General features: G+C 40.3%; 3 protein-coding genes across 16 annotated transcripts in view; all 3 read right to left on the reverse strand.

Annotated features, from left to right (window-relative positions):
• Positions 1–6: 6 nt before the first annotated feature.
• Positions 7–8,281, reverse strand: tmem169a (transmembrane protein 169a). Of its 4 annotated transcripts, XM_081706559.1 has the most exons (5): positions 6,471–7,511; positions 5,949–6,372; positions 5,506–5,588; positions 4,073–4,288; positions 10–2,470 (listed from the first exon to the last, which is right to left on the reverse strand). In XM_081706559.1, the coding sequence occupies exons 4-5, from the start codon at positions 4,278–4,280 to the stop codon at positions 1,836–1,838; spliced, it is 843 nt and encodes a 280-aa protein (XP_081562685.1). In that variant the 5' UTR covers positions 4,281–4,288; positions 5,506–5,588; positions 5,949–6,372; positions 6,471–7,511; the 3' UTR covers positions 10–1,835. The 4 variants fall into 4 exon arrangements, with proteins under 4 accessions (XP_081562687.1, XP_081562685.1, XP_035376599.1 ...); XM_035520706.2 differs by lacking the exon at positions 5,949–6,372 and having other exon boundaries at positions 11–2,470; XM_081706561.1 differs by lacking the exons at positions 5,506–5,588; positions 5,949–6,372; positions 6,471–7,511 and adding an exon at positions 7,529–8,281 and having other exon boundaries at positions 7–2,470.
• A 142-nt stretch (positions 8,282–8,423) lies between these two features.
• Positions 8,424–13,592, reverse strand: pecr (peroxisomal trans-2-enoyl-CoA reductase). Its single transcript, XM_027010517.3, has 8 exons — positions 13,424–13,592; positions 13,034–13,167; positions 10,779–10,944; positions 10,466–10,547; positions 9,975–10,071; positions 9,529–9,639; positions 9,127–9,238; positions 8,424–9,040 (listed from the first exon to the last, which is right to left on the reverse strand). Exons 1-8 carry the CDS (start codon positions 13,533–13,535, stop codon positions 8,955–8,957), a joined length of 900 nt encoding a protein of 299 aa, XP_026866318.1. The 5' UTR covers positions 13,536–13,592; the 3' UTR covers positions 8,424–8,954.
• A 652-nt stretch (positions 13,593–14,244) lies between these two features.
• map4k3a (mitogen-activated protein kinase kinase kinase kinase 3a) overlaps positions 14,245–26,887 on the reverse strand; it is an 82,520-nt gene continuing 69,877 nt past the window's right edge. For all 11 annotated transcript variants that reach the window (XM_081705980.1, XM_081705979.1, XM_035520772.2 and 8 more), the window contains 14 exons: positions 22,545–22,660; positions 22,033–22,074; positions 21,833–21,917; positions 21,258–21,337; positions 20,962–21,022; positions 20,738–20,855; positions 20,529–20,587; positions 20,189–20,292; positions 18,755–18,926; positions 18,378–18,446; positions 18,045–18,137; positions 17,641–17,711; positions 17,300–17,355; positions 14,245–17,046 (listed from right to left, as the gene is read on the reverse strand). In XM_081705980.1, coding sequence (XP_081562106.1) covers positions 16,959–17,046; positions 17,300–17,355; positions 17,641–17,711; positions 18,045–18,137; positions 18,378–18,446; positions 18,755–18,926; positions 20,189–20,292; positions 20,529–20,587; positions 20,738–20,855; positions 20,962–21,022; positions 21,258–21,337; positions 21,833–21,917; positions 22,033–22,074; positions 22,545–22,660 — 1,214 coding nt within the window. In that variant the 3' untranslated portion in view covers positions 14,245–16,958. The remainder of the gene's footprint in view (positions 17,047–17,299; positions 17,356–17,640; positions 17,712–18,044; positions 18,138–18,377; positions 18,447–18,754; positions 18,927–20,188; positions 20,293–20,528; positions 20,588–20,737; positions 20,856–20,961; positions 21,023–21,257; positions 21,338–21,832; positions 21,918–22,032; positions 22,075–22,544; positions 22,661–26,887) is intronic.

Raw genomic sequence — 26,887 nt, forward strand, 5'->3', positions numbered from 1 at the left:
GTGTTTAAAGTTTTGCCAACTTTGTGGCTGATTCAATAAAGTTGTTTTGACAGTTGACATTTTTGTTTAGAAAGTGGGTTTAAGGGTTTAAGTGTTTTAGCGATTCAGACAAACTGTAAAACTTTACCATGCAAAGAAGAAAACAGATATTAAAGAAATGGCAGATGGCACATGGCCTATGTGCTTTGGTTTTACCCCATCTTGGTTTAATATATTTTCTGTATTTTCTGATGTTCTTGGTTCATTCATACCTCCTGACGCTCCTTTAGCCGCTTATATTTATATATTTTCTGAATTGTCGGTAGATGGAATACAGAGAGGTCTAGTTCTGACACCGTTGAATTGTCGGTACATGGAATATAGATAGGCCTACTTCTGACACTTTTCATTGAATTTAGTTTTTTAAACCTTATATAAAAACTTACATACAAATTTAAATTGTGGCGTACAAATGTAATTTTGTCAAATTCAAACTTGACACAGAAATTCAAAAATGTAAAATTTTCATTAAATAAAAGTACAAAATTCAGATTCAAATTGTGGCTGTACAATTTTCATTCCATACTACTGCCAGCCACAAAAAACCAAAAAACCAAAAAAAGTTTTGCCAGATTTCCATACAATACATATTTTCCACTCAAGTGTCAACAGTATGACATCTAACTTGGATAAAGCCACATCTCGTATGTAAGGAAGGCTGTGATGGCATGATATCTTGGTGCTGAGAAAGTGATTTGGCCCCTAGAGGCTTGATAATTTGTGCATTAGTGACTGTTAGTGTGACACTTAACAGCAAATAGTAAAAATAAAGCCCCTTGCATATGTAGTTCTAGCTATGTGTATTACACAGTGGAGGCACAGAGATGTTCATTCCAGAGATGTTCATGAGTCACTTTGTATGAGTCTGAATCAAGTCTTGAGTCTCTGGATAAGAGTCGGAGTCAAGTCTCAAGTCCCCTATACTATAAATAATGAGACTACACAAATTTTTGTACCCATGTTGAAATTAGCTTGAGCGCTGCAAAATAAAAATACTTAAACTTAATAATGAATGTGAACATCTCAGGACTGACAGGCCAGACAATTGTGTGAGATTTGATTATAAAAAAGAAGTTTTAATCAAATGATCAGTTAGATCATTGGTTTTTCTCCACACTTAAATTTCACAAGTCTTAAGTCATGAGTCAGTTAAGCAAAAGTCGTGTCGTGAGTCTTTCAAAATGCATCAGATTTGAGCCGATGTTTTAATCCTGGACAAAGTGGAACAACTCATTAGCTGGATTAATAATGCTATAAATAATTTCCACATGGCAAACTAGAAGGCTAAAAATGTTTATCCAAGTTCCTACTAAACATTTTTGGATGTTGCTAAAAACATTCAACACATAGTTGACATTAGAAAAACTTATTCTCTGAAGTAATCAGTCTGTTTAAGTACATTCTACGATTAATGATAATAATAATCTTTTTTTTTATAAGCAACAAGGTATTTATAGTTATCTTCAGCACCAATTTATTATGTAATGAGAGCCACTTATTGTGTGTACTATTATCTTATACAGTACTTACTATTTTCCTCTTTGAATGTCTTGCACATGCACCTTTCTAAAACCAGGAGTCAGTCGGTCAGTCAGTCAGTGAGCAAAAGCACCTCTTTTAGGCATTCAAGCAAATAGAGAACAAAAGAATAAGGTAAAAATGAATGATATAATAAATATGTAAAATGTTTATGTTGCCATTTAAAATAACTCATAGCACCATAAGAGATAATGTACTACCACCACCACCACCACCACACAGCAGCATTACAATTGGGAGAGAGTCATGGAACCTCATCAGACAGAGGAGGTCTGCTCCTGCTCCTCTGCCCGTCTCCTCTGCAGTGGCCCGGACAGAGTGTCAGAATCGAGCAGCTCCACCACGCTGTAGGGGGCGCAGTCCTCCAGGCCCAGTTTGCCACAGGCCCAGCCGCATGCGCCTTTCTCCAGGTCGGCCATGGCCTGCCACCACTCGCCGATGCTCCAGGAAAGCTGGGCGGCAGCAGCGTATGCCCCCACGCAGGCGCACAGCGCCGTCATCAGCACTGGGTAGCTCAGCACCAGCAGCGGACACACCACGATCTTGTGCAAGAACGTGCGCTCCTCGTTGTAGACGAGGAAGATGTTGTACCAGGTAAGGGTGCCGTAGTAGAAGGAGATAACGAAGGACAGCAGGAAGACGACAGGGAAGCAAGAGAGGCTCCAGAGGAGCACATGCGGGCCCTGCCCAGCCCCCACGGAGCACGCCTCCCACCTGAAAGACGAGCCCGCCTCACACTCGGCATCCAGACGCTCCTTGGAGCGCGCCATGTCTCTGAGCTCACGGTCTGTCAGCGCCAGGCGGATGTCCACCAGCTGGCCCTTCCTCTTTCCACGGGTGATTGTTCCCGTGAGCGTCACGAAACGGCTGTCTGCAGGACCATCCCAATCAGCTGTGGAGAACACCAACAGCAAGACATGCCCAACAGCATCCATTTAACACAGACAAATATGCAAATATACAGACCAATATACAGGTATGAATGACAGAGGCAGTGAACTGTACTTACGTTGAACACTGTTTTTAAAACTTTTAATTAAAGAATAATTTAGATTTTTCACAACTTGGACATGACTGTTAGAAATACAGAAGCTGGATAAAACATTAAGCTTTAATTTTAACTAAGCATGCAAACTTTATTACAAGTCAGTTCATGAAATGTCTGCTCTGCTAGATCTGCTATAAGTGATATTATTGTGAAAAGAAAGTATCAAGGAGCAACATGGGTTACTCCACAAAGTTTGGTGTGAAGGAACTCCAGCAGTAGACCATGCAAACTCACGAGTCTGCTGTTTGCAGAAGCGAGTAGTGGGTAGGAAAGGACTGTTCTTTGTTACAGCACTCACCACAGAGTCCCAAACACCTTTGGAAGCAACATCAGCAAAAGCACTGTGCACTCAGAGCTTCATGAAAAGGAAGAAACTATGGCCAAGAAGCTGCACACAAGCTTAAGATCATAATGCCAAGGGTGGGCTGGAGTGGTGTAAAGCACACTACCACTGGACTCTGGAGCAGTGGAAACATATTCTCTGAAGTGATGACTCATCCTTCACTCTTTGGCAGTCTGATGGATGTACCTAGGCTTGGCGGATGCCAGGAGAATGCTACCTATCGACACGCACAATACCATCAGTGAGGTTTGGTGCTGAAGGGATAATGATCTGGTTCAGTTGTTCAAGGTTTAGACCCCTTAACTCCAGAGAAGGGTAATATTAGGTAATATTAACGCTACAGCATACAAAGACATTTTAGACAATTGTATGCTTCCAACTTTGTGACAACAGTTTGGGGAAAGCACTTTCCTGTTCCAGCATGATTGTGACCTTGTGCACAAAACAAGATTCATAAAGGCATGGTTAGATGAGTATGGTGTCGAGTAACTTCAGTGTGTTGCACAAAGCCCTGACTTCAGCTCCTCTGAAGAACCCTGAGAACCTTTTGAATGTCGACTGAGAACCCGGCCTTCTCATCCAACATCAGTGTCTCACCTCACAATAATCACATCGATCACATGACTTAATGCTAATGGGTATATGTATTGATTTAGTCAAGAGTACTCTTTTTAAAACTTAATGAAAAAAAAGCAAAATGCAGTCATAAAAAGGCTGAATGCTGTAAACACTAACATCACTGATAACAAAATGGTCACAAAAATTAAAAACAACACCTACTTTTTACTTTTGACATATCTTTATTTTACTAAAGGGCCATGTAACTTTATAACTTTGATACACTTTGATATTTGTATGCAAAAGTACTTAAATATGTTAAACCAGAAGTGGACTTTTAGATGCTGACATTTACTTTAACATCAGTGCAGAGTTTGTGCCGCGGTTAAATCCTCCAAACCAGTTCAGCCCCACACTAGTGCAAGGGGCACTTATTAAGTAACACCAGTGATAAAATGTGACTATTTATGAAAATGAACTTATTGAGTCATTTGCTACAACTGTCATATAAATTGTGGGATCCAGAACGTAAGAGTTTGCGTCACCTTCCTCTGGTGGAGTGCTGAGGGCGCCATCGTTCACTGAACTCCCCTCACATGCAGACTCTGCCTCAGAGCGGTAGATGATCTCCTTTTTCTTTCTCTTCTTTCTCCTTGTGCTGGATCCCCCTTCCTCCTCTGATCCACGCAGCGATGTGACTGGGGACTGTGCCCCAGAAACACCCTCTTGTTCTGGATGCGCCTCCTCCATCATACTAGACCCTGGGCAACATAAGGAGTCTGTATTAGGGTAAGAGTGAGGTGTCTGCATTACAGCAGGGTAAGAGTGAGGAGGAGTCTGCATTAGAGCAGCGTAAGAGTGAGGAGTCTGTATTAGAGCAGGGTAAGAGTGAGGAGTCTGTATTAGAGCAGGTTAAGAGTGAGGAGTCTGTATTAGAGCAGGGTAAGAGTGAGGAGTCTGTATTAGAGCAGGGTAAGAGTGAGGAGGAGTCTGTATTAGAGCAGCGTAAGAGTGAGGAGTCTGTATTAGAGCAGGGTAAGAGTGAAGAGTCTGTATTAGAGCAGAGTAAGAGTGAGGAGTCTGTATTAGAACAGGGTAAGAGTGAGGAGTCTGTATTAGAGCAGGGTAACAGTGAGGAGTCTGTATTAGAGCAGGATAAGAGTGAGGAGTCTGTATTAGAGCAGCGTAAGAGTGAGGAGTCTGTATTAGAGCAGGATAAGAGTGAGGAGTCTGTATTAGAGCAGGTTAAGAGTGAGGAGGAGTCTGTATTAGACAAAGTGATGAAATTTCAGTTTAGAAAGGCAAGGGACGAGGAGGGTTACCTACAAATAATTTGACCATTCAGAAAGGTAGAAAGGTAGTCTGTAACAATACAGTGCTTATTGTGCCACTTCTTTTTGTATAAAATCGTAACAATTTTAGCTCATAACTGTAATTCTTTAAATATGTTATTAACATTGAAACCAGTCTCATTAGCAAGTGTATCCTGCATAATATTACAATAGTGCTTTACTATTGTTTTATAAAAGGTTATTTTAAAATGTAACTAGGTAAGTATGTAGTGCTTCTTATTTATCCAAATCTCACTGCTTCCTTCTCACATTTGCTCTCTTCAAGTTGGATTTTACTATGTGCCTTATAGGTCAAATATCGCAAGACTGATTGTTTTGTTTAGAGGTAATTGTTCATATTGATTTTCAAAGCGGTCTTAAACCATCGCAGTTTATGCGAATATTGCACTGGAAATACACATTGGACACCCATGTTTTGTAATAGGGCCTAGTTTTTGGCTTAACATGGTAACAGAATTAAAAATAGTCTACATGTAAGAGGAAATGTTCTGTAGGTATTTTTAGCTAAGACCTTAAAGTGTGTACACTTTATGTGTACACTTTAAGCCTGTATTGTCTTTAAAATGTAACACTGTCCTGACTAGGCTAAGCTGTAAATGTTCTGGCGACACACCTCCATATCTCACCTTATTTGCTGTTATAGTGCCAAATTCAAGCATCCGAGTTTGATTTAACGTTATGGCAGGGGCCCCACCCAGGATGTTTGGCCCTATGAAAAGACATCACATTGGGCCCATCACAGCTTGCCCCCCCCCCAATCCTGTGTAATACATGTAAAACATTTTCTTTTCTCTGATAAATGATTTTACATATTTTGTAAATATTCACATGGCTCAACATGGTAACTGGCAAGAAGCAAAAGGTGTTTATTAAAATACTTTGCCATACATGGCAAGGTTCACTAATGCCATTTAAGAAGGAAAAATATTGGCTGGTTCAAATTTTTTATTATTATTATTTTTTATGTTGTAAAATTCCTAGTAAATGCAGCATCCTTGGAATACCTTAAGACACGGAACCGTCATCCGTAACAAAACAAAATGTGTGTGCATCCACAGCAACAAATTACCTGAAGAGTGCTCCTCTTCAAACAAGCCTATATAGGCTAGCTTGAATCATCAGAACTACTGAGACAGATACAACCTTTGATATTTCTCAAAAAGACATCACGAAAACACAAATAAATCCAAAGGTTTGCCTTGAGAATGTACAAAGTGAATGGATCCCCACACCCACAGCCTGCGCCTATTGACGCACACACGGCTCCAGTGCTCCACCCGCTACATGTTAATACTACCGAGGCAATGGCTTGGATTTTTGCATGTCGATTATACTGGCTGCCGCCTTGTCTGAATAATAAAGTAAATGTATCACATACCTCAATCTAAAAAGGTGGAGAAAATGAAGCAAATTTCGCCTGTGACGAGATTAAAGAGCTGCCACACCTTTTTAGTACGAATCGGTCCTCACGTGGTTAAGCGCACATCACATCGCTATTATAACAATAATCAGTGATTATGTCTGTATCTATTACATTCAAACGCAGGGTTATGCTTATTTTTTAAAGCCAGGGCAAACCTTGCCGACTTACCTGTATTCAGAGGATGAACAGGCACGCAATTTACAACGAAATGTGTGAATGACCTTTTATTTCCGCCAAGAAAACGCACATAACCGCTGCTGTGCTGTTTTGGCAATCTTCCCCCAAAATGTACCTTAGCCTTGAGCTAAACTGTAATAAACATGCCTATTTTGTACGGTTCTCGATATACTGGCACCCTTCTGAACTGCGTTCTCCATCAATAGGAAATGCTCACCATCCTCCTCACGGGCGAACTATGGCGCTGTTCTCTGCCCGGCAACCGGTAGCTTGTTCATTTATTTATTTTTATTTTTTAATCGCAATTCACATGCAACATTTACGTCGACTCTCACTTACTAGGAAATAAATGTAGAAGCTTGGCAAGAAGCACGTCTATTGCTGTTTCAAAGTTCACACAGAGCCATCTGACAGTGATCTTTAATAGTTTCAGAAATAAATGTAAATTAGCTGTAACTATAAATGCGTAATGCACATATACAATATGTAATATGTAACATAGTTATGTGCAAAATAATAGCAGTCTAACATCATGGGAAAAAAAATAAATAAATTCATGACTAGGTGTAGCCGAGTAATGGCCAACCAACAGAACCAAGTCATGACATGCACGCTGCTAATTGAGTGTAATTGACTCATTTAATGAAAGGGGCGTGTTCAAATTAATAGCAGTGTGGAGTTCAGTTAGTGAGGTCACTCATTCTATGAAGAAACAGGTATCCGTTATTTCCCATATTTAAAGAAGGAGGGCAGTAAATGTACTTGCTGGTTTTAGCCCTTGCTCGGTGAGTAAAATGGGTTGTTCCAGACAGTACCAAAGGAGAAAGAACTTTGATCAAGAAGTTGATTGGAGAGGGGAAAATGTATAAAGAAGTGCAGAAAATAATTGGCTGCTCAGCTACAATGATCTCAAATGTTTTAAAATGTCAAACAAAACCCAAAACGTGTTAGGAAAGGAAATACTACCATCCACATAGATCATAGAATAAGAAGAATGGTAAAGAAGCATCCAATGATGAGCTCCAGGGAAATCAAAGATCTTCAGTTACCTGTGAGTACTGCAACAATCAGAAGATGCCTACGTGAAGCTAAACCATTTGCAAGAAACCCTCGTAAAGTACCGTTGCTGAAAAAAAGAGACGTGTTAAAGGTTAGTTTGCCAAAGAACACATTGACTGGCCTAAAGAGAAGTGTCGCAACATTCTATGGACAGATGAGAGCAAGATTGTTTTTATTGGGTCTAAAGGCCACAGATGACCTAGAAACACTGAATTCAAGACACAGTACACTGTGCAGACTGTAAAACATGGAGGTACAAGCATAATGGTATGAGGATGTTTCTCATACTTTGCATTCAGACCCATTTATCGCATACCAGGCACCATGGACCAGTTTGAATATATATAGACCTCAAGCCGATTGAGAATTTGTGGAGTGACATCAAAAATGTTTTTGATGCAAAACCCAAGAATGCAGAAGAACTGTGGAATGTAGTCCAGTCATCTTGGGCTGGAATATCTGTTCGCAGGTGTCAGATGTTAGTTGACTCCATGCCACACAGATGTAAAGCAGTTATCAGAAATAAAGATTTTATGACTAAATGTTTGTTCAGTGATCAACAGAAAAGCTAAATCTGTAAACAACTTTCAGTTTATACTGTAAATATTCGAGTTTGTAAATGAAAATGAAGACACTGATTCTTTGAACAGCCCATTATTATTTTTTCTTCATTTTCAGTTTAAAAATTGATATTTCGTTCATGTTTTCATTTGGAATTGAATGTGTAGTGCTCCCAGTGCCTTTGTGTATATGGAAATAAATGCTATTATGAGGAGTTTTTTTCTCAGTTGTTTTAAACACACTGCTATTATTTTGCACATAACTGTATAGTATGTAATATATGATCAACACATCAGTATTAGTTTCATAAAGAATTGCCACAAATGGTGTTTGAATACTATATTCTATTTATTTCAATGGGTGACCTACAGTAGATCCTATCTTCTCTGTTAAGAATAGTCTGCAAACACACAGTGGTTGTTATGTATGCTATTTAGTCATGACTGGTGTAAAATAAATGATTTGTAGATCATTTGTGAGGTAAAACATCCAACATTTTACTGCCACTGCCCTCTACTTGCATGTGGAATAGCAGTTTACGCTGTTGCTTAAACCAGTGAGAGAGCACACTAGTTACTGCCATGCAACAGTACTTGTTACTTGTGAAAAACACAGATCACAAAAATATCTGTTAAACAGTTACTAACTTACTAACATCCAGAATCTATGAAAAGTTTTAACATAAAAAGGAAAACACTAACCTCCTGAGACGCAATACGCAGACAGAGAGCATTTCACTGACCATGTCGTTGTGGCCTGAAATGTTCTTAATTTTTTTTTTTTCCCCTTAGCACAGTTTTCTTATTCTATTTACAAACACCAGCATTAAGAGCTCCCTCCAGTATGATGGCTGCCTCACAGCTTGGATCTGGGCTCCTTTAAGATTTCCCTCAGAGTGTCTGTATTCTCGCCCTCCGGAGCCACAGGCCATGCACAATGGTCTAAGAGAGACAGGTTAAAAGGAAGGAAGTGAGATAGTGAGAGAGTTCCTGTTTGTCCCATGTCCCAGGCAGGGTGCGGCAGGTACCTGGGATTTCCCACACTGTGCTATACAGGCTCTGGCCTGCATCCACCTTCAGCACTGCTCCTGTGATGAAGGACGCCGCCGGAGACAGGAGGAAACACACGGCTGGTGAGATCTAACCGCAAATGAGAGCACCCCCGCACAACCACACAGGATGAGAAACAGTGAACACAAAACAAGGTGCTTTTGCTTCAAACATTTGAGCGGCTATAATACTGGGTACCGTCATGACCCAGTCTTTTAACGTGTTCAAGACTGCCATCTAGTGGTGATGGAATACAGGAACATATGGGACATGACGTGGCACCATTTATTGCCAGCTAATACCAATCTGTTATAAGTGGAACTCAAAAACCAAGCTCAAATTGGTACCAACACTTCTGTGTCTCTCTCATTCACTCTCACCTCCTCTGGAACGCCCAACCTTTTTGCTGGGATGCATGGGGAAGCCATCTTAAACATCATCGGGCCAAGTTCTTTGTAGTTTTCCATCGCAGTTTTGGAAAAGATAGTTCCCTATACGCATAAAACACATGCGCACTCTACTTACAACATTAATTGCTCATCACAATCTAACAATTCCAGACAAAGTGAAGACCTGCTAACAGTGCTGGAATCCGGGTCATTTATACATGGTGCAGCATAGGCAAAAGAAACAATTAATTGAAGAACATTAAAGAGAACTGGACTTAAAATAGCCAAAGCTTTAGTATCATTATAAATTCATCTTTTCAGCTAGCACAGGATTGTTTTTGAGTAAACTAGAACTGGATCATTTAAAGTTCTGTTTTAGACTGTATCTGAGTAAAGTAGGGCTGGATCTTTTAAAGTTGGGACTTTGTGTCACTTACTGGAGCCACAGAGTTTATTCTCACTCCGCTGCTGGCCCACTCAATGGCCAAACTCTTGGTTAGGTTGTCCACAGCAGCCCTGGCAGCACCCGTGTGCCTGTCACATTCATTCAAAAAGACTCACATTCATTCAAAAAGACTCACATTCATTCATAAAGACTCACATTCATTCATAAATTCATTCATCCAATGGCAGCTCCGATTCCTGCTCAGGGACCCTTTATTGTGTGCACTGCACATCAGAACAGAGCAGCAGTGTGACCCGTGTGCACTGCACATCAGAACAGAGCAGCAGTGTGACCCGTGTGCACTGCACATCAGAACAGACCAGCAGTGTGACCCGTGTGCACTGCACATCAGAACAGAGCACAGAGCACTATACAAGCACAGGCCTGTAACCGAAACACACTGCTGTGTGTGTGTGTGTGTGTGTGTGTGTGTGTGTGTGTGTAAGGTGTGGACAAGCTTGTGGGCACTAATTCTCTACTCACGCCATGCCAGGGAATCCTTTCCACATATCAGCAATGATGTTAACGATCGCACCACCGTGCTCTCGCATCCACGCACTGTACACTACAAGCCAAAGGCAAAGTTCAGCAACTACTTGAAATCATCACCACCACTACTACTACTGCAGTTCTGAATCTGAGTGAAGTTGGATCTTTATTGTGTTCAGATGGACTAGTTTATCTTTGTGTCCTTACAAAATGTATAAACCAGTGGGGAACTTGTAGCAAGATTCTTACAGCCCTGCCATGTTCAAATATAACCTAACCAGCCACACAGCAGGGTGCTTGGACATACCTTCCTTGCAGCAAAGGAAAGTGCCTGTCAGGTTGGTGTCGATGACAGCCTTCCAGCCCTTCAGACTCATGTTGGCCACAGCGCTGCTGAACTGCCCACCACCATTATTCACCAGAAAGTCAATCCGACCATACAGCTGCAGCGTGGACGCAACCAAATTCTTCACCTGTCGGTCACAAAGGATGTGGATAACCACAGCCACTCTGAGTGATGCCGACAGTTAAATCTGCCTGATTTGATGTGTTTGAGACTAAAAAACCTTTACTACAATGTAGTGGGTCTACCTACTTTTACATAATGCAACATATAAGCCGTTTCTTTCTGTGATTAAACCTGCATTCTCATTAATATGCACACACACACACACACACACACACTTTCTCCAATACCAGAGACTGGTAGAGGAAAGACACTTAGGGCTGTGGACCATAAAATGGAGAAGTGGATCCAATAGATCACAGGAATGAAAGGCCAGATTGAGAAAAATTAAATTATGAACACCCAGTGGAGGAGTTAAATAGGAATTAAATATGTATTCTATAATATCAATATAATATAAATTACAGTGGTGCTTAAAAGTTTGTGAACCCTTTAGAAGTTTCTATATTTCTGCATAAATTTGACCTAAAGCTTGTCACACAAGTCCTAAAAATTTCCTAAAAGAGAAGCAATTCAAACAAATGTGACAAAAATATTAGACTGTCCTATATTTATAGAGGAAGATTATCCATATGATCGGTGAGTAACAAAAGTATGTGAACCTTTAGAATTAGGAAATATGAAGATGAAATTTGAGTCAGGTGTTACTAATCAAGGGGTTGACAATCAGGTGTGAGTGGGCACTCTTTTTAATTTTAAAGAACAGAGATCTAGCAAAGTCTGATTGAAACAACATGTATATGGAAGTGAATCATGATATGAACAAAAGAGATTTTTGAAGATCTCAGAAGAAGAGTTCTTGATGCCCAAGCTGGAAAAGGTTACAAAACCATCTCTAAAGAGTTTGTACTCCACCTACCCACAGTCAGACAGATTGTGTACAAAGGGAGGCAATTCAAGGCCATTATGACGCCCCCCAGGAGTGGTAGTCCAACAAAGACCAATAACAAAGTGTGTAATAGTCTGTGAGGTCACAAAGGAACCCAAATTAACTTCTAAGCAACTAAAGGCCTTATGCCATAAATGTAAATGTGTGCCAAGGTTGCAGGCAGAGAGCAGCTGCTCCCCAGAAGGAATGTTGCCACATGTCTGCAGTTTGCTAAAAGTCACACAGACAAATCAGAAGGCTATTGGAATAATGATTTATTGATAGATGAGACCAAAATAGATTTTTTGGGTTCAAATGTGAAGTTATGTTTAGAGAAAGGAAAACACTGCATTCCAGCATAAAAAGCTCATCCCTTTGGTTAAACTTGGTGGTAGCATGATGGCTTTGGCTCGTTTTGCTGTATCTGGGCCAGCATGGCTTGCCAAGCTGATGGAACAATGAATTCTGAATTATACCAACAAATCCTAAAGGAAAATGTCACTTTTCTTTTCTTTGATATTTTAACTTTTAGTTAACCTAGCTATCCAGGCATCCTAGTGTGTGCAGCCTCTGCTGGCCGTGGCGCGAGCCAGTCGAGACACCAGCAGTTGACTTTTTAGCCTAAAAAGTCTAGCAGGCTGACTCACAGAAGCTAGTAGTTACAATATTAGCACTTTATTTCCAGTCAGCTTGGTCTTGGGCATTGTTACTAAAATAAACATGGTCTCTGGCTTTTTCAAAGTAATGCTTTACCTGTCATTTTACAGAACACAAGTAAAGGAATAAACTGGAGGGGGAAAATCAGCTAATTTGAACACTAGTTTTTTTTCTGTAGCACACTGATGAAGGGTGTGTCTGACCGAGATAACTGTCAGGCTGTGGATGCTAGACAGTTATGCAATATCGAACCATTTTCCTTTATAACAAATGAGTAATATTGTGTCTCGTTTGTTTTTATTTCTCTTTATCTACTTTTAGAACCCGTGTGACAATCTGAAGTGTTAGGTCAGAAATATAGAAACTTTCAAGGTTTCTCAGACTTGCAAGCACCACTGTAGGTTATAAAATATAAGATATCTGTGGGTGGCAGACCACTCTCAACCCATCAGACATGTGTAAAAACTCCAGCAACCTTTAATATAATATCTGGTCAGTATCGCCCTGCGGTAGAGAACAGCGTAAGCAGTGTCAGCGCTCATCCATCAGAGAGCCGTGTGGGGATGGTCACCTCCTCCTCGTCGCGTATGTTGCACCGGACGGGAGTGACTCTGGCCGGGTTTGAGGCGGGGATCCTGTGGGACAGTTCTTCAGCTGTCGTCTCCAAGCGCTGCAGCTTACGGGAGGAGATGACAACACTGCAGCCTAAGGATCCACATTAACTTCAGTGCCGTGCAGCAAACTGAGGTTTCAGAATGCAAAGAGAGATTTCAATGCCCACCAGCTTTGGGGTAGAACTGCAATGCCTGCAGACGTTTAGGGTAACAAGACTGACACCATTTAAAACGAACCAAGGGACAGTTGATCGGTATCTAACGTTAAGGCCAAAGTTCATTTGTGGGTTTATAAAGCTAACTTGAAGTTTAACTAGCCTGGCATAGACTGTTCAGCTCATACAAACCTAAATGCAAAAGTTCTGATGTGATCGCCTTCCCGATGCCCGTTCCACCTCCCGTAACTATTGCAACTTTGTGGTTGAAAAGACCCGGCCTAAACACACTTGATATCGACATGTTCGTCTGCTAAAAATGCTTTCGGAAAAGGCTAAAGTGGGACAGAAGTGCGCGTTCGAAAGCACTTTCAAAATAAAAGTCCGTTAGGCAGTAACTGTGACGTGCAAGTCGAGGTGAAGTTAATTGGCTACGATACAAACACACGTGTTCACGGAGCGGATGTCATTTCATATAGTGCTGATCAAGCAATCGTCCAGCCAAAAATACAGGATCTTTATAAGAGGTGCAGCGTTGCATTTATAAGAAAATGTTATTTTTATAAAGTATAAAAAACATTTCTTTCTTGCCGTTTTCGTTACTTTTTGGTACTGATTTTTATTGAAATAAATGACGGCACATCCACACAAACATGTATATGTAAGAACAAGAAGGGGGGAAAGAGGCTTAAAATATTAAGTAAAACCGACAAATATAGGTTGTTTTGATACATTTTGAGGCTTCAACTGCTGCTTGGATTTCAAGACAGAAATTGACAAGATCTGCAGTTTTAAATGTACTATTTTGCAAAGAGGAGTTTTAATACTCTCGGTTTTTTTTTTAGTCATTCTCTACAATGCAGAGCGAAATTTTATTCAGATATTTTTTGTACGTTGATTTGGATGCTGAACCCCCGCAGACGAAGTATAACTTGCAACGTAATTGGTTCAAAAGAACCGGTTTAGCACAATTCATCGTTTATATTTGTTTGGTAGAAATTACATTACAGTCGTTATGAAAAAAATGTTTTATTTAACAATATTTACATGACAATCTGAAAGGAACATAATCGTACCTTTGTCAGTCTGCTATTATTTTGTCATAGCATTCCATTATGCATCTCAGTATTGCAACACTGAACATTTAGTCTTGAGCATACTTAAATTTGCTTTAAAGTTAAGTCACATAGACCTAGATATGCACGGATTAAAGCCTACTGTAGTAACAAGAGCTGCTTGCTTTCTGTTAAGGAAGTGTAGCCTGTAGTGTGCTTAAATCTGTACAAATTCACCAGGAGGCAGGACTTTGGAAAGGAAATGAGTAATCATAACTTTTTACCCAATCAATCAATCGATCGATGACTGGTAAATGTTTAACTTCTTAAGAAACCATTATGTAAAGCAGTAAGGAAAGATGTTTTAAATCTGGGTGCAACCACTTTTTTGTAAAACATTTACATATGGTTGCCAAGATGAAATTAGAGCGGCTGTAGTCAAGTTCATAGTTCTTGATAACTTCTGCCAACTAATCCACTGGAGCAATCCACCCTTCACTCCAGTGCCCTTCTCTCCAGCCCTCAAAACCTCCATAAATAATCTTAAAAAAAAAAAAAAGAAATAAACAAATACTTCACCATCTTTTTGCTGCTTCAACTTACAAAAAAGTTAACAAGCATGACAGACTGCCACCTAGTAGAGATGTTTCCTGATTGGCTAATACAACCAGAATGTAAATTTTAGTTGATTACAGAGCCCAAGACAGTCACAGACATCTTTATTTGTACTTAGTGATAGCTATAGAAGAGTTCTTGAAATAAATCACCATCAGCAGCTTTAAGACACAAGTATAGCAAGATTAATGTCTCCTTTGATCATAAATTCTTCTTCTGTAACACAGTTGCTCTTGGAAAACTTGAACTTTAAACAACAATAAAAAATTTAAACAATAGTGTATTTTATAAACATATTTTGATACTTAAATGCATGTAAAAGTAGTTACGTCTTGGGGGAACCACTCAAAAGACCTTTGCATGTTTAGCCTTTTCTCTGCCACTGAATTAAAATCTAAATACCATCATCTGATTTTCATAAGCTGTGTAAGACTACCCTCCTCCACCTCCACTCAAGAAACTGGCAGGACTTCCCCCTTTGGCATTGTTGATTTAACAGTCTGAGTATGAAAAATACCTGACAACGCTATTTCAGGGCAGATTTATATCAAATTAATCTGTTTTAATCTCTACATCGCTACTGTATCCATGGCTTGAACATACACCTAGATATACACAGAAAACGCCATAAAAATTTTGTGCAAATTCTGACATGAGTGCATACCACAAATCTAAAAGCAATAAAATGTCCATTGACTTAAAATTAATTGAGAAAAAAGCCCAGCATTTGGTTTCACACATATATAGAGCTAAATAGTAAAAACAAACAGACTAGGTAATACAACAAAAAACAACAGACTTGAAAATGGGCACATCAGCTTTGTTTTCCTACGACATGGGGTAAACCGGCTCTGTAGAAAAGCCCTCCAGGAGTGTAGTAGTACCCTAGTAAGCAAACACTCAACAATCTGCCACAAACCTGTACAGACCATATGCACAGATATCTACACAACCAAGTTTAAGAGTAAAACAATAAACTGTATGTACATGAAATTAAATAAGTGTCAGTCAAGCACTTACGTGATCATTGTCGAGTGTGTATAAGGGTAACAATACTGGTAAATGCAAGATGACGTGTGTGTGTGTGTGTGTGTGTGTGTGTGTGTGCGCGCTCACAAGCACGCATACACAAGCCCTCTACAAGAGCCAGTGAAACTGAGGTGCTTCAGAGTTCGAGATAAAAGTGCCTCATGTTCTAAACTGCAGTGTGTGTTGTGTAGGTTTTTTGGGTAGTGTGTGTTGTGTGTAGTGTTGTATGTAGTGTGTGTTGTGTAGAATGTGTGTTATGCACTACATGTGTTGTCTGATGTAGTTTGTGTAGCGTAGAGTGTGTGATATGAAGTGTGTTGTGTAGAGTGTGTGGTATGTTATGAAGTGTGTGTAATGTGTAGCAGCTCCCCATGCTCCAGCACTGCCGTGTTTCCTGCTCTTATAAATTCAGATCATTAGTTCATTACTGACATCTTCAGTGGTGAACATGTGACAAAGCAGAACAAATAGAAAAGGGGCTACAAATTGAGATTGTCCCCACCTTTTGGGCGGTGCTGGGCTGGGGACAGATTACTCCCACCTTTGGGATGGTGAAGGGCTGGGAATGAGATTAGTCCCACCTTTTGGTTGGAGCTGGGCTGGGCCTGAAATGACCCCCACCTTTTGGGTGGTGCTGGATTGGGGACTGAGATTAGTCTTAACGTTTCCGTTTGGATGATGTACGGCTGGCATCTTTCTCCTCTGAAATTCATTGCAAGTGTTTAGATGTTCTTTAAGACTAACTACCTGAACTTGGTGAGTTCCATTCGAGGAGGAATTAAAATCCACCATATATTTGGGTAGAGGGGGTAGAGTGTTTTGCAGTTTGAAGCAGGCACAGTGTAAGCTTGCTTGGCCACTGTGGCTTGTGTGGTGCGCTCACTGGCCCTCCCCGAGCACTTTAGTCTTTCCACAAGGTAGTGGCTCCAGCTGCCACTCATGTAACATCAAACATCGGCTTCTGTGACATCACACTCCCCTTCCTGTACTGCACACAGTGCCTCGCATGGTTTCCCCACATGCTGTGCTCAGTAGCTGTTTTCATGGCCAGCGAGGATGTACAGGTTGCTGTGTGCTGTAGGATTGTCTGTCGGTCGGCTCTCCAGAACCACCACTCTGTTCCAGATAAAATACAGCATGCATACACACACACACACACACAGATACACACACAGACACACACACACACAGACACACACACACAGACACACACACACAGACACACACACAACCTCTTGTTCAGAAATGCTTTCTGCCCATACTGCTGGCATCAAGCTTCACTGCATGGTCACTGCATGCTGCACAAGATGAGCATCACAGCAGGTCTTGCAAAGCATTATGCACCGAGCTGCATATGACTGTGACTTACCTGTCTGAGCCCAGTAATCTGAATATTCTTGTATTGTCAGAAATCTCCTGTGTTACCTGTGTGAAACATACATTTGTGTGATATTTAGTTTTGATCACCTTTTAGTTAGAAAGAACAGGAGAGTAAGTCCTGAGTGAGTACACTATTCAATCGTGGATGTCTGTGTGCTAGCACTTGCTGCACCAGGAGGAGCTTCCTGGCTTAATGTGTGCCAGAGCAAGAATGAGCTCACCTCCACCCTCCGTGGATGCAGTTGTCATGTGACAGGCAAGAGCTAGCTAGATGGTGGATGGGATTTGGCTTAACAGCAAAAACCAGGAGAAGGCAGAATTATGACTTGCCTCATTAGATTTAAAACTCCGACCCTGCATGCCGTGTCTCCAGAATGCCAACACGCTGTCTTGCAGACACACTGAGCAGGAAGAGGGTTGAGAGCGAGGAAGGAAACAAACAGAAGGAAGAATGGAAGGAAGGAAGGAAGGAAGGAAGGAAGGAAACAGAACACACATCATGCTGCTATAGAATATCAAACTCCAGCCTTCATTTAAATAGCTTCTCCTTGTTGTCCATAAAGCATTGATGGAAGAATGCATCTAGTATAATGCTTGTAGAATTTTCTAATCTAATCAGTATTACAAGCAACAGTGATCTGTAAATGACCAAAAAAAAAAAAAAAACCTAAACAAATAAAAAAATAGAAATCTTTGCTTGCTGTATATGAATTCCACCTGACAGGTGTTCTTACCTATCGCCTCGATCTGAAAGTTAAAGGTCAGCTCTGATGAGAGCTTTCTGCTGGACTTCAGCCGGCCCTGCAGGTTGACGATCTTAATACATCCTGTAGGGACAGATCACAGAGAAACCCGAGTCCACCTCTGCTGCCTTTCAGCCGAGGAAGGTCAAAAGTGTGGCAGCTCTCTCCTGATGCTTCGTGCTCTTTAATGTGCCCCAGCGTGCCCTAGAGCTGCGTGGGGACTAGTGCTGATGGGCCCAGGGGCCCATCAGAGGCCAATGACCAAAATAAAGACAGGATGAAACTTAAATGTGACAAAATTGTATCGTGGCATTGTAAACTCACGGTCCAGGCAAACAAGGATGGTGTCCCTCTCCAGCTGAGTCACGTGAATCACACAGCTCTGAGGAGCATCTGTGAAAACGAACAAAACACCCAAAACAGTGTAATAAACAGTTAAACTAATTGTGTTAAGAAGAAAACATTTTTTCATTCTTATTGATAAATCACGTTAATTACTATAAACCCCATACACAGAATCAGTTCCCTACTTTCCACGCACTAGTGCACAGAACAGGCTGAGCCATCTTCAGCACTTTGACACAACTTCAGACGACGACACTAGTAGACACCGTGTTTCATATACCTAACGCTAACTTAAACGATTATATAAAGTGCATCTAGTGCATTTTGATTTTGTGAGAAAGCAGCGAATAATTTACCAGATTCTGTGAACCAAGAAGAAGTAGAGTTGGGGTTGAGTGTCTCAAAGCGCACAACCTGGTTGAGCTCTGTGCCTTTGCTGACAGCCATGCAGATGAGGGGGTACTGGTGTTCCGGAACCACCAACATCTCAAAGACCTCCAGGGGGCAGGGCAACGGGAAGTCTATGTTCTTCAGGCAGGAAACAGGTACTGAGAAAAGACTGCGAACCAGCTAGGGTAATTTGGGTAATTACTTAAATTAAACAGGAGTAACACTGAGGCGATAGACTGTGTTTAAGACTTTTTTTTTAATAGAAAATGCAATAAACTGTGCATTTTTCAGTGATTGGATTTTTCACTAAATATATTTATATTTCATCCCTCAGCATGAATTAAGATTTCCATGAATATTTTAATCTGGTTCTTTTAAGCATCAATGCACAGTGATTGCTGACTTAAGTGATTTGTGCCCTATTGCTTGCCTTAGATTTTGCTTTATCTTCTGGTACTGTTGTGCACAAGTGTATCAACCATGATAATTAGGTGCTTAAAAACATGGCCAGTGTAAAGTTCTTGTTTGTATCTTTCTTGACACACTATTACTTATTTGTATAAATTGGGGTTTTTATACCAGTGCCAAATGTTACTGGCTGGGCTGCTCTGTTGCCTTTTTAAGCTTCCGCTAGTTCACAATACAGCTGGGCACATCCTCAGGAAAAGAAAATTAGCATAAAATAGTTCCTTATTTCTCAATTTGCAATAATTCCGTTACTTAATAACCCCCATAAGTTGTGCTCATCAGGGTAAAGCCCCTATTGACCCATTTCCAGCATATCTTGCCTGTCTCTTATTAGTTCATGTTATTTTGTTTACTACTTCTTGCAAAGTAGTATTGTGATGTTTTATCATTATCATAAATTACTTTTTTTCTGCCCTAATTCAGAACTGAGAGATTATGGATTTAAAAAAAATGGTATATAACAAACATCATCAGTAAAAATGAACACGTTTTATGTGGGTAAAGACAGTATACATAACAGCGTACGCAAAGCACACACACCAGCCAGTGTCTCTATCACTCTTATGTATAGCAGTTTCACTGTAACACATGCCTCATCATGCCTCAGTATCATTTTCCATTTTGAATACCATTACAAACGTCTGACAAGTATTGCGTCACTAGGAAAACTGATGGTGCCAAAATGCTTATTTATTCACTCATTTATTTATTAATTTCCTGGGCACATGGTTCTCTTTAGGTAGGCACTGTGATTTTAGATTCCTGCTGACTAAAAACTGACAATCTGCCATGCATAATCTTTTCAGTATTCATCCTAAATTCATTATGCAGGAGTCTGATTTCAATTTTTTCTTTTTTCCATGTGTTTCCTAAGCTCAAGCCAAACCAAAACCTTCGAGTCTGTTGTACGCTTATGGATGTACTCGACTCACCTTGACCAACATGAATTTCTGCATGGGCTCCACCCACTCCTGCAGGATCACACCGCTCTGTAACGCTCCACACAGGTACTTGTGGCCAGTGTATGGATTTCTCACTGCCAGACAAATGCTTGAATTATACCAGCATGTCTGCTGGAGATATACAATTCTCACCATATTCATATTAAGACATGATTTATGTGTAGGCCACTGTTAGATTAGGCATATACAAGGGACTATGTCGAATCTAAGAGAGACTAAATCCCTCTGTTAGTATGTAGCTCAGACGGGCCACTAAATTTGAGAAGTACAGTTTTATGGTAAAGAAAGGAAAAGTGGGAAAACTGCCCACCTACACAGCACTTCTGACATCCTTTAGTGTCTGGGATCTTATTGGATACTGAGAACTTCCTATAAGAAAAAAAAAATACTTTGTTGAGATAATTGAATACTTCAATTGAATACTCGCATGCATGCACAAAGAGGCACAGACACGGACAGACAGGCACATTTGAGCACAAACACACACCTGCCATCACACAGGAAAGAACTAATATTTACCTGGGGATAATTTTGTCTGGCAGTTTGTGGGTTGGTATGGCAACTGGGAGCTTTTGCATTTGCCGAGCGTGCTCAAACAATCCTATCAGGCTGTGAGAATACAGCTGAGATGCTTTGCCTGGGGAAACAGGCTTATATATATAATACCCCTTAAAACGGGAATCAAGGAATAAACACCAGCAAAAGCTGTAACAAGCACTGGAGGGTTCGGAAGAGTGACTTACCGGATATCGAAAGTAACGTGTTGTTCATCACATACAGCCAGGTACACCTCCGGGGAAACAGCTGACGATAAAACAACAAATGAACAGGCATTGAGGCAGCTGTTACAACACTGCATGGCTAAATCATGAACACATATCAACCATGCAGTGTATACATTATAACCTAGCATATATTATAGGTACTGTATATAGGCAATAGTACACATATGAGTGTATCTGTCAAAGCAAATATACAGAACTGTAATTAGAAAACTAACATAACAACAAATCATGTTTTGAATGACGAGTGGTTTCACCTGCTCCATGGATGTCTCGTGAAGTTCGTTGAGGTTTAATGTGTAGATTCCTTCCTCTGCTCCAAAGATTAGATACTGATCTGAAATTACATTAACACAAGAGCATTTTTGACTACGTTCTTCAAGTTTTACTATTTTTTTAACCACAGTATAAAAAAATGAAGGGGCAGGACCAACACACCCTAATGTTTGTAAACCCCAAACAGAAACCTCAAAATGACAAGACGAAAACATGACCGAGAAGCAATCTTCAATTTCTTACATTAATTTTCGCCATTCCAGAGTTCTTGGTGTTAACTCCCTCATAACTACCTGAACTACTAATTAGTAGTTTTGTTGTACATCAGGCCTGTGGTTTTTAGTTTAGGCCAGTGCTGTTTTCAAAACAACACACTGTGCAGAACGCAGCTGGTGGAGCAGTGCAGAATCTTCACACGTCACAACGTTGATGTTGATGCAGCAAAATGCCTCAAGGTGTAGGGTTACTGTACATCGTATGTGTGGATTAGGCTTACTCAGTTTCTCGTGTCGGTGTTAGGGATACTCTGCTTGTGTCTAGGTTAGGATTACTGTACCTCTTGTGTCTGGATTTATCCAGGAAGTAGCACAATGAATCTTCAGTGGGCAGCCATTGAAGACTTTGGAGAAGCATGCTCCCATCTGCACATAAAAAACAGAAACATTGTTTTTGTAAATCAAAAGTACCATGACCTCTGAATCCCTTTCAAAGCTGCCTTAAAGATGTCCTTCAGCAAAAGACCCAAAACTGACTTACATGAACTTTAGGAGTTGGGGGAAGTCCATTGCTGATTGGTTTCTATGTAACAGGAAACAGAGCAACGCAATGAAAACTCAGTCACACAAAGAACATACACATGAATGTACAGTGTTAAAAAAAAAAGAACGTTTTTTTTAATTATATGGCATCAGTACTTTGATACAGATTATGCACAACTCTGGGCTACACTGCTATAGCATTCAGATTTTCAATTAAAATGCTACACAGCCCAACAGTGAGTTCAACTTGGGTTCAAAAACAGCACCCCAAATCATACTGAATGATTAAAACATAGAATCCAATTATATTTTACAGAAATAAAGTGCAGAAATAAGTCATGCAAAAAAAAAGAAAAAAAAAGAAAAAGTTGGTCCATCGTTTCTACACTTATAAACATGTAGACTTGAGTTTGATATGATACACACTGTTTCTGGATTTCATGATGCAGCAAATCGGTTTCCATCACTGTCTCGTGTGTGAGTGTGTGTATAAGGAGGGAGGCTGTTTACCGGAATGTCCTTTTTGTCTACGCGGGCAGTAGGAACAGCAGAGGGTGTAATGGACTCTTTCTCTGCAGAGGCTGACTCACCCGCTCCCCTCCTGTCGCACACAGCAACTCCATTTCCTGTGGGGCAAAGAGTCAATTTCACAAGGCTGGAACACATTGCTCTTAAATGCTGACCTGGGAACACTTGGCTAAAAGCCTCTCAAAAAAGGACCAAAAAACCCCCCAATATTTTCATATAGTTCATAAACAGTACTCTTGATCAGCAAACATACAAATACTACAAAACGCTGGGTTACACTTAAGTTTCCATAAATCACAACTCACTCCATACCTAAAACAACCTTGACTGATAGTGGTGCTACAAGAATTTGTAAGTACACATTGAAATAAATACTTAAATCAAAACATTCCAAACTTCAGAATATCAAATCTGATCTTAGCAATAAAATTACTGTCAGTAGCACTTCAATTAATTATTTTTTTAAAAATATATAAAAATTAAAGTTTGCTGGGTTCGTGTCAAAAATCTAAATCCACAGACCACCTTCAGCGGAAGAAACAGACGAAATGAAAACTCATTCCATGAGAGAGATGCACGAATATACACCCTGTATCAAACTCAGGGACTGAGTACGCCTCAGTTGTTATGCAATTGTTAGAATTCTACGAAAACCCTATTTAAAACCAATGTTACACATTTGAGTGATACAAGTGATAGAAAAGTTGTGGGGTATTTTAACATTTGCTAACTAATAACATTCAAACTGAACAGCAAATGCTGCCAAAACCCTAAAGCCAGCCGTTTGGAGGGAGGTGGAATCATAGTTGGTTGTGTGTCTGAGTCTTGACATTTAGCATTTACCAGTCCCTTTTTTAGGACTACCACACAGTAGCATCAATACAGAAGAAAAGTCAAGAGAAGGCAGTTCTACTCAAACAAAACCGCTTTACTGTGATGTCAAGGCCTTCAAGCGCTAACGCAACAAAACTGAATGGGAACTTGATACAGGGAAAAATGAGGAGGAAGGTTCCCCAAGATCCAATCCCACCTCCCCCTTGCTCTTAGCACTAAGCCCTATGCCTCAAGTTTGCTTGTTCACACCTAGGGGTAGGGTGTCCTGACTCTTGCTAGGACAGAAGGGAAGGTTAAAGTGTTACAGATACATGGCCCTCCTCAGGGGCACACTCCAGATGGAGTCTTATGAGAAATTTCCCAGAATGCTTTGTGAATCACTGGCATGATTCACTGTGTAAGCAACCAAAGATCGCAAATATATTTTCTCCATTAACAAAGATATAAAAATTATGCTAATCAGTGTATTATCTTAAACAACGTGACAAAACACATGATTGCGGATTTGAAATTCATGATTGCCCTATCATAGTTTAATGCTCATTCATTGTATTATGGTCCTTTTCTTCATAACAAGCATTAAAAAAATCACTAGTAGTATGCCAATATCTTGATAGAGCATAACCAATGTTACATTGCTATTGCAGATTTATGAATGACAAGGCCCAATTTTGATATACAGTTGTGGCATAAAGTTGAGACGGACACAAATTTTGGTTTTCACAAAGTTTACTGCCTCTGTTTTTTTTTTTTTGTTTTTTTTTAAGATCCTATTGTCAGATGTTTATATGGTATTGTGAAGTACAATTTCATAGATTTTTTTTTTTTTTTACTTTTTACTGACAAATACATCCAGTTCAAGCAAAGTCTTAATATTTAGTGCTGACGCTTCCTTTTTAAGACTGCAGTTCTCCTTGGCTTTTGAAGGATTGACCACAGGTTCTCAATGGGATTGAGATCTGAAGAGTTTCCTGGCCATGGACCCAAAATTTCCCAAAATGTTTCGTTCACCAAGCCACTTGGTTATCACTTTTGCCTTGTGCCATGGTGCTCTGTCATGCTGGAAAAAGCATTGTTCATCACCAAATTGCTCCTGAACCATTGGGAGAAGTTGCTCTAGGAGGATGTTTTGATTCCATAACCATGGCAGTGTTCTTAGGCAAAATTTTAGCAAACCCACTACCTTGGATAAGAAGCAACCCCACACATGAATGGTCTCACAATGCCTCACTGATGGCATGACACCGGACTCATGGCAGTGCTCGCAAATCATTTGTCCAGATGTTCCTAACAGTCTGAAGGGGGCTTCATCAGAGAAAATAACTTTTCCCTAGAACTCCGCAGTCCAATCCCTATACTTCCTGCAGAATGTCAGTCTGTCCTTGATGTTTTTCTTGGAGAGAAATGGCCTCTTTGCTGCCCTTTGTGACACCAAGCCATCCTCCTAAAGCCTTCGCCTCACTGTGTGTGCAGATGCACTCACACCTGCCTTCTGCCATTCCTGAACAAGCTCAGCACTGGTGGTTACCCAATCCCATAGCTGCATCCTCTTTACGGGACGATCCTGGCGCTTGCTTGACTTTCTTGGGTGCCCTGAAACCTTCTTCACTGCAATTGAACCTCTCTCCTTGAAGTTCTTGATGATTCAATAAATGGTTGATTTAGGTGCTTACAAGCAGCAATACCCTTGCCTGTGAAGCCCTTTTGATGCAATTCAGTGATGACTGCACGTGTTTCCTTGGAGGTAACCATGGTTAACAGAATAAAACTTCAAGCACCACCACCCCTTTAAAGCAATCAGTCTGCTCTTCTAATCAATATGACAGGAGAAAGTGTTAACAAGGACAAGGCAGCTGATATCACTCTGAGCTAAGATGATGATCACTGAAATAATGTTAGCAGGCCATTTTGTGGTAGGGTTGAAATGCAGTGATTTTTGTGATTATGTTCATTTTCATGGCAAGGAATAACTTTGCAATTATTTGCAATTCATCTGATTACGCTTCACAATCTAGATTTACTGCAAATTGCCACCATAAAAACTGAAGCAGCAAACTTTGTGAAAACCAAAATTTGCGATAGTCTCTAAACTTTTGGCCACGACTGTATTTTCATCTGGCAACCCAGTTTCAGGGGGCAAGGTGGCACAGAAAAAGGGGTAAGTATAAAAATAAGAAATGAGAATACCGCAGAGGGTAACACACTCCTAAATAAAGTTCCTGTGGAAGACGCTCACCATTCTGGGAGGCCCTCACTGTGCTTCTGATTGGTCCACTCTCTAAGTCCTGTGGTCATCAGCTGCACATTTCTGTTGTGAATCCCACATCCGAGAGGTACTCTATTGGATTCTAAGATCTGGTGACGGAAAGCCACTGACGTATACTAAACTCACTGTCATGGTCATAGCTTTATGATGACCAATGCCCTTCACGTTTCTGAAATAAGTCTACCTCGTCCTTTTGTCTTGACCCTGCCCCAATCTCCTTTCTTAAGGCTTGTGCATCTGTCATCTCCTCCCTCATATCACAATAAATACCTGTCTGTTATCAGGCCCCATGACCCTTCAGACAGATGCTGTTACTCCTATTCTCTAGAAATCTGCCCTCGACTCAATCTCCCTTGCCAATCATAAACTCATTTCCAACCTTCCTTTTTTTAGTCAAAGTGATGGAAAAAGTGGTACCCACCCAACTTCAAACATTTCTCACAGTACACAGTCTTAATGAGTAACGACCTTCTTGTTGCTGATAATGGTCACATTAATTTATTTCTTCTTGATACAATTGCAGTGTTTGATATAATAAATTAGGATGTACTTTTCTCATCTTTCCTCCACTGGCATATCAGGAACAGCATTAGATTGGTTTTATGCCTACCTCACAGTGAGACTATTGATAAATACAGATCGACCCCTGCACCTGTTGCTCAAGGAGTTCCTCAAGAATCTGTTCTTGGACCACTTCTTTTCATTGTTTATACCGCTTGGTCAGATTATCCATTGCCATAATTAAATTTCCATTGCTATACTGAGGACATCCAGATATATGTTAGCACAAAATCCACCTATGGCTTTCCACTCCATTCAGTACAGCATGTACACTTTGCTGAGCTTGTGCGTTATGATAAATGTGTTTAAGATGTGTAATGCCTTTTTCTATCCAAGATGTAAAGTTTAATACTTTTTGTTGATGGCAAGGTCCGGATATTTCCAAATGGGACAGTGAATAGTGTCATGGCAACCGACAAACTGTTGAAACATGGATGTTTTTTGATTGACTGACTGATGTAGTCTGTAATTTTATATCACTGCATAACGTTTGTTCTATGTCTAGGCATATTCTGATATACGGGCTTTATCCATTTTATTAAATATTGTAGTTGATTTCCAATATAATAATAGAAAAAATTGGGGGCTTCTAGGCCACCATGTGACTGAGTTCTATAATGTTGTGAGTTTGATTCTATGAGATTTATTTTTTCAGTAGAATCCA

This window comes from Electrophorus electricus, chromosome 23 (genome assembly GCF_041902795.1).
Source record: "Electrophorus electricus isolate QZ-2024a chromosome 23, ASM4190279v1, whole genome shotgun sequence".
In the NCBI taxonomy this organism is placed as follows: Eukaryota; Metazoa; Chordata; class Actinopteri; order Gymnotiformes; family Gymnotidae; genus Electrophorus; species Electrophorus electricus.

What these genes read in the sequence shown, in the direction of transcription:
- tmem169a (XM_081706561.1), bottom strand. Translation starts at nt 4,280, where the DNA reads ATGATGGAGGAGGCGCATCCAGAACAAGAGGGTGTTTCTGGGGCACAG. An exon ending in CAGCACTCCACCAGAGGAAG is followed by an intron (nt 2,471 to 4,072) that starts GTGACGCAAACT and finishes TGTTCTCCACAG; the next exon opens with CTGATTGGGATGGTCCTGCA.
- pecr (XM_027010517.3), bottom strand. Translation starts at nt 13,535, where the DNA reads ATGTCGATATCAAGTGTGTTTAGGCCGGGTCTTTTCAACCACAAAGTT. An exon ending in GAATAAACTCTGTGGCTCCA is followed by an intron (nt 9,640 to 9,974) that starts GTAAGTGACACA and finishes TTATGCGTATAG; the next exon opens with GGAACTATCTTTTCCAAAAC. An exon ending in GGTTGGGCGTTCCAGAGGAG is followed by an intron (nt 9,239 to 9,528) that starts GTGAGAGTGAAT and finishes ATTTGCGGTTAG; the next exon opens with ATCTCACCAGCCGTGTGTTT.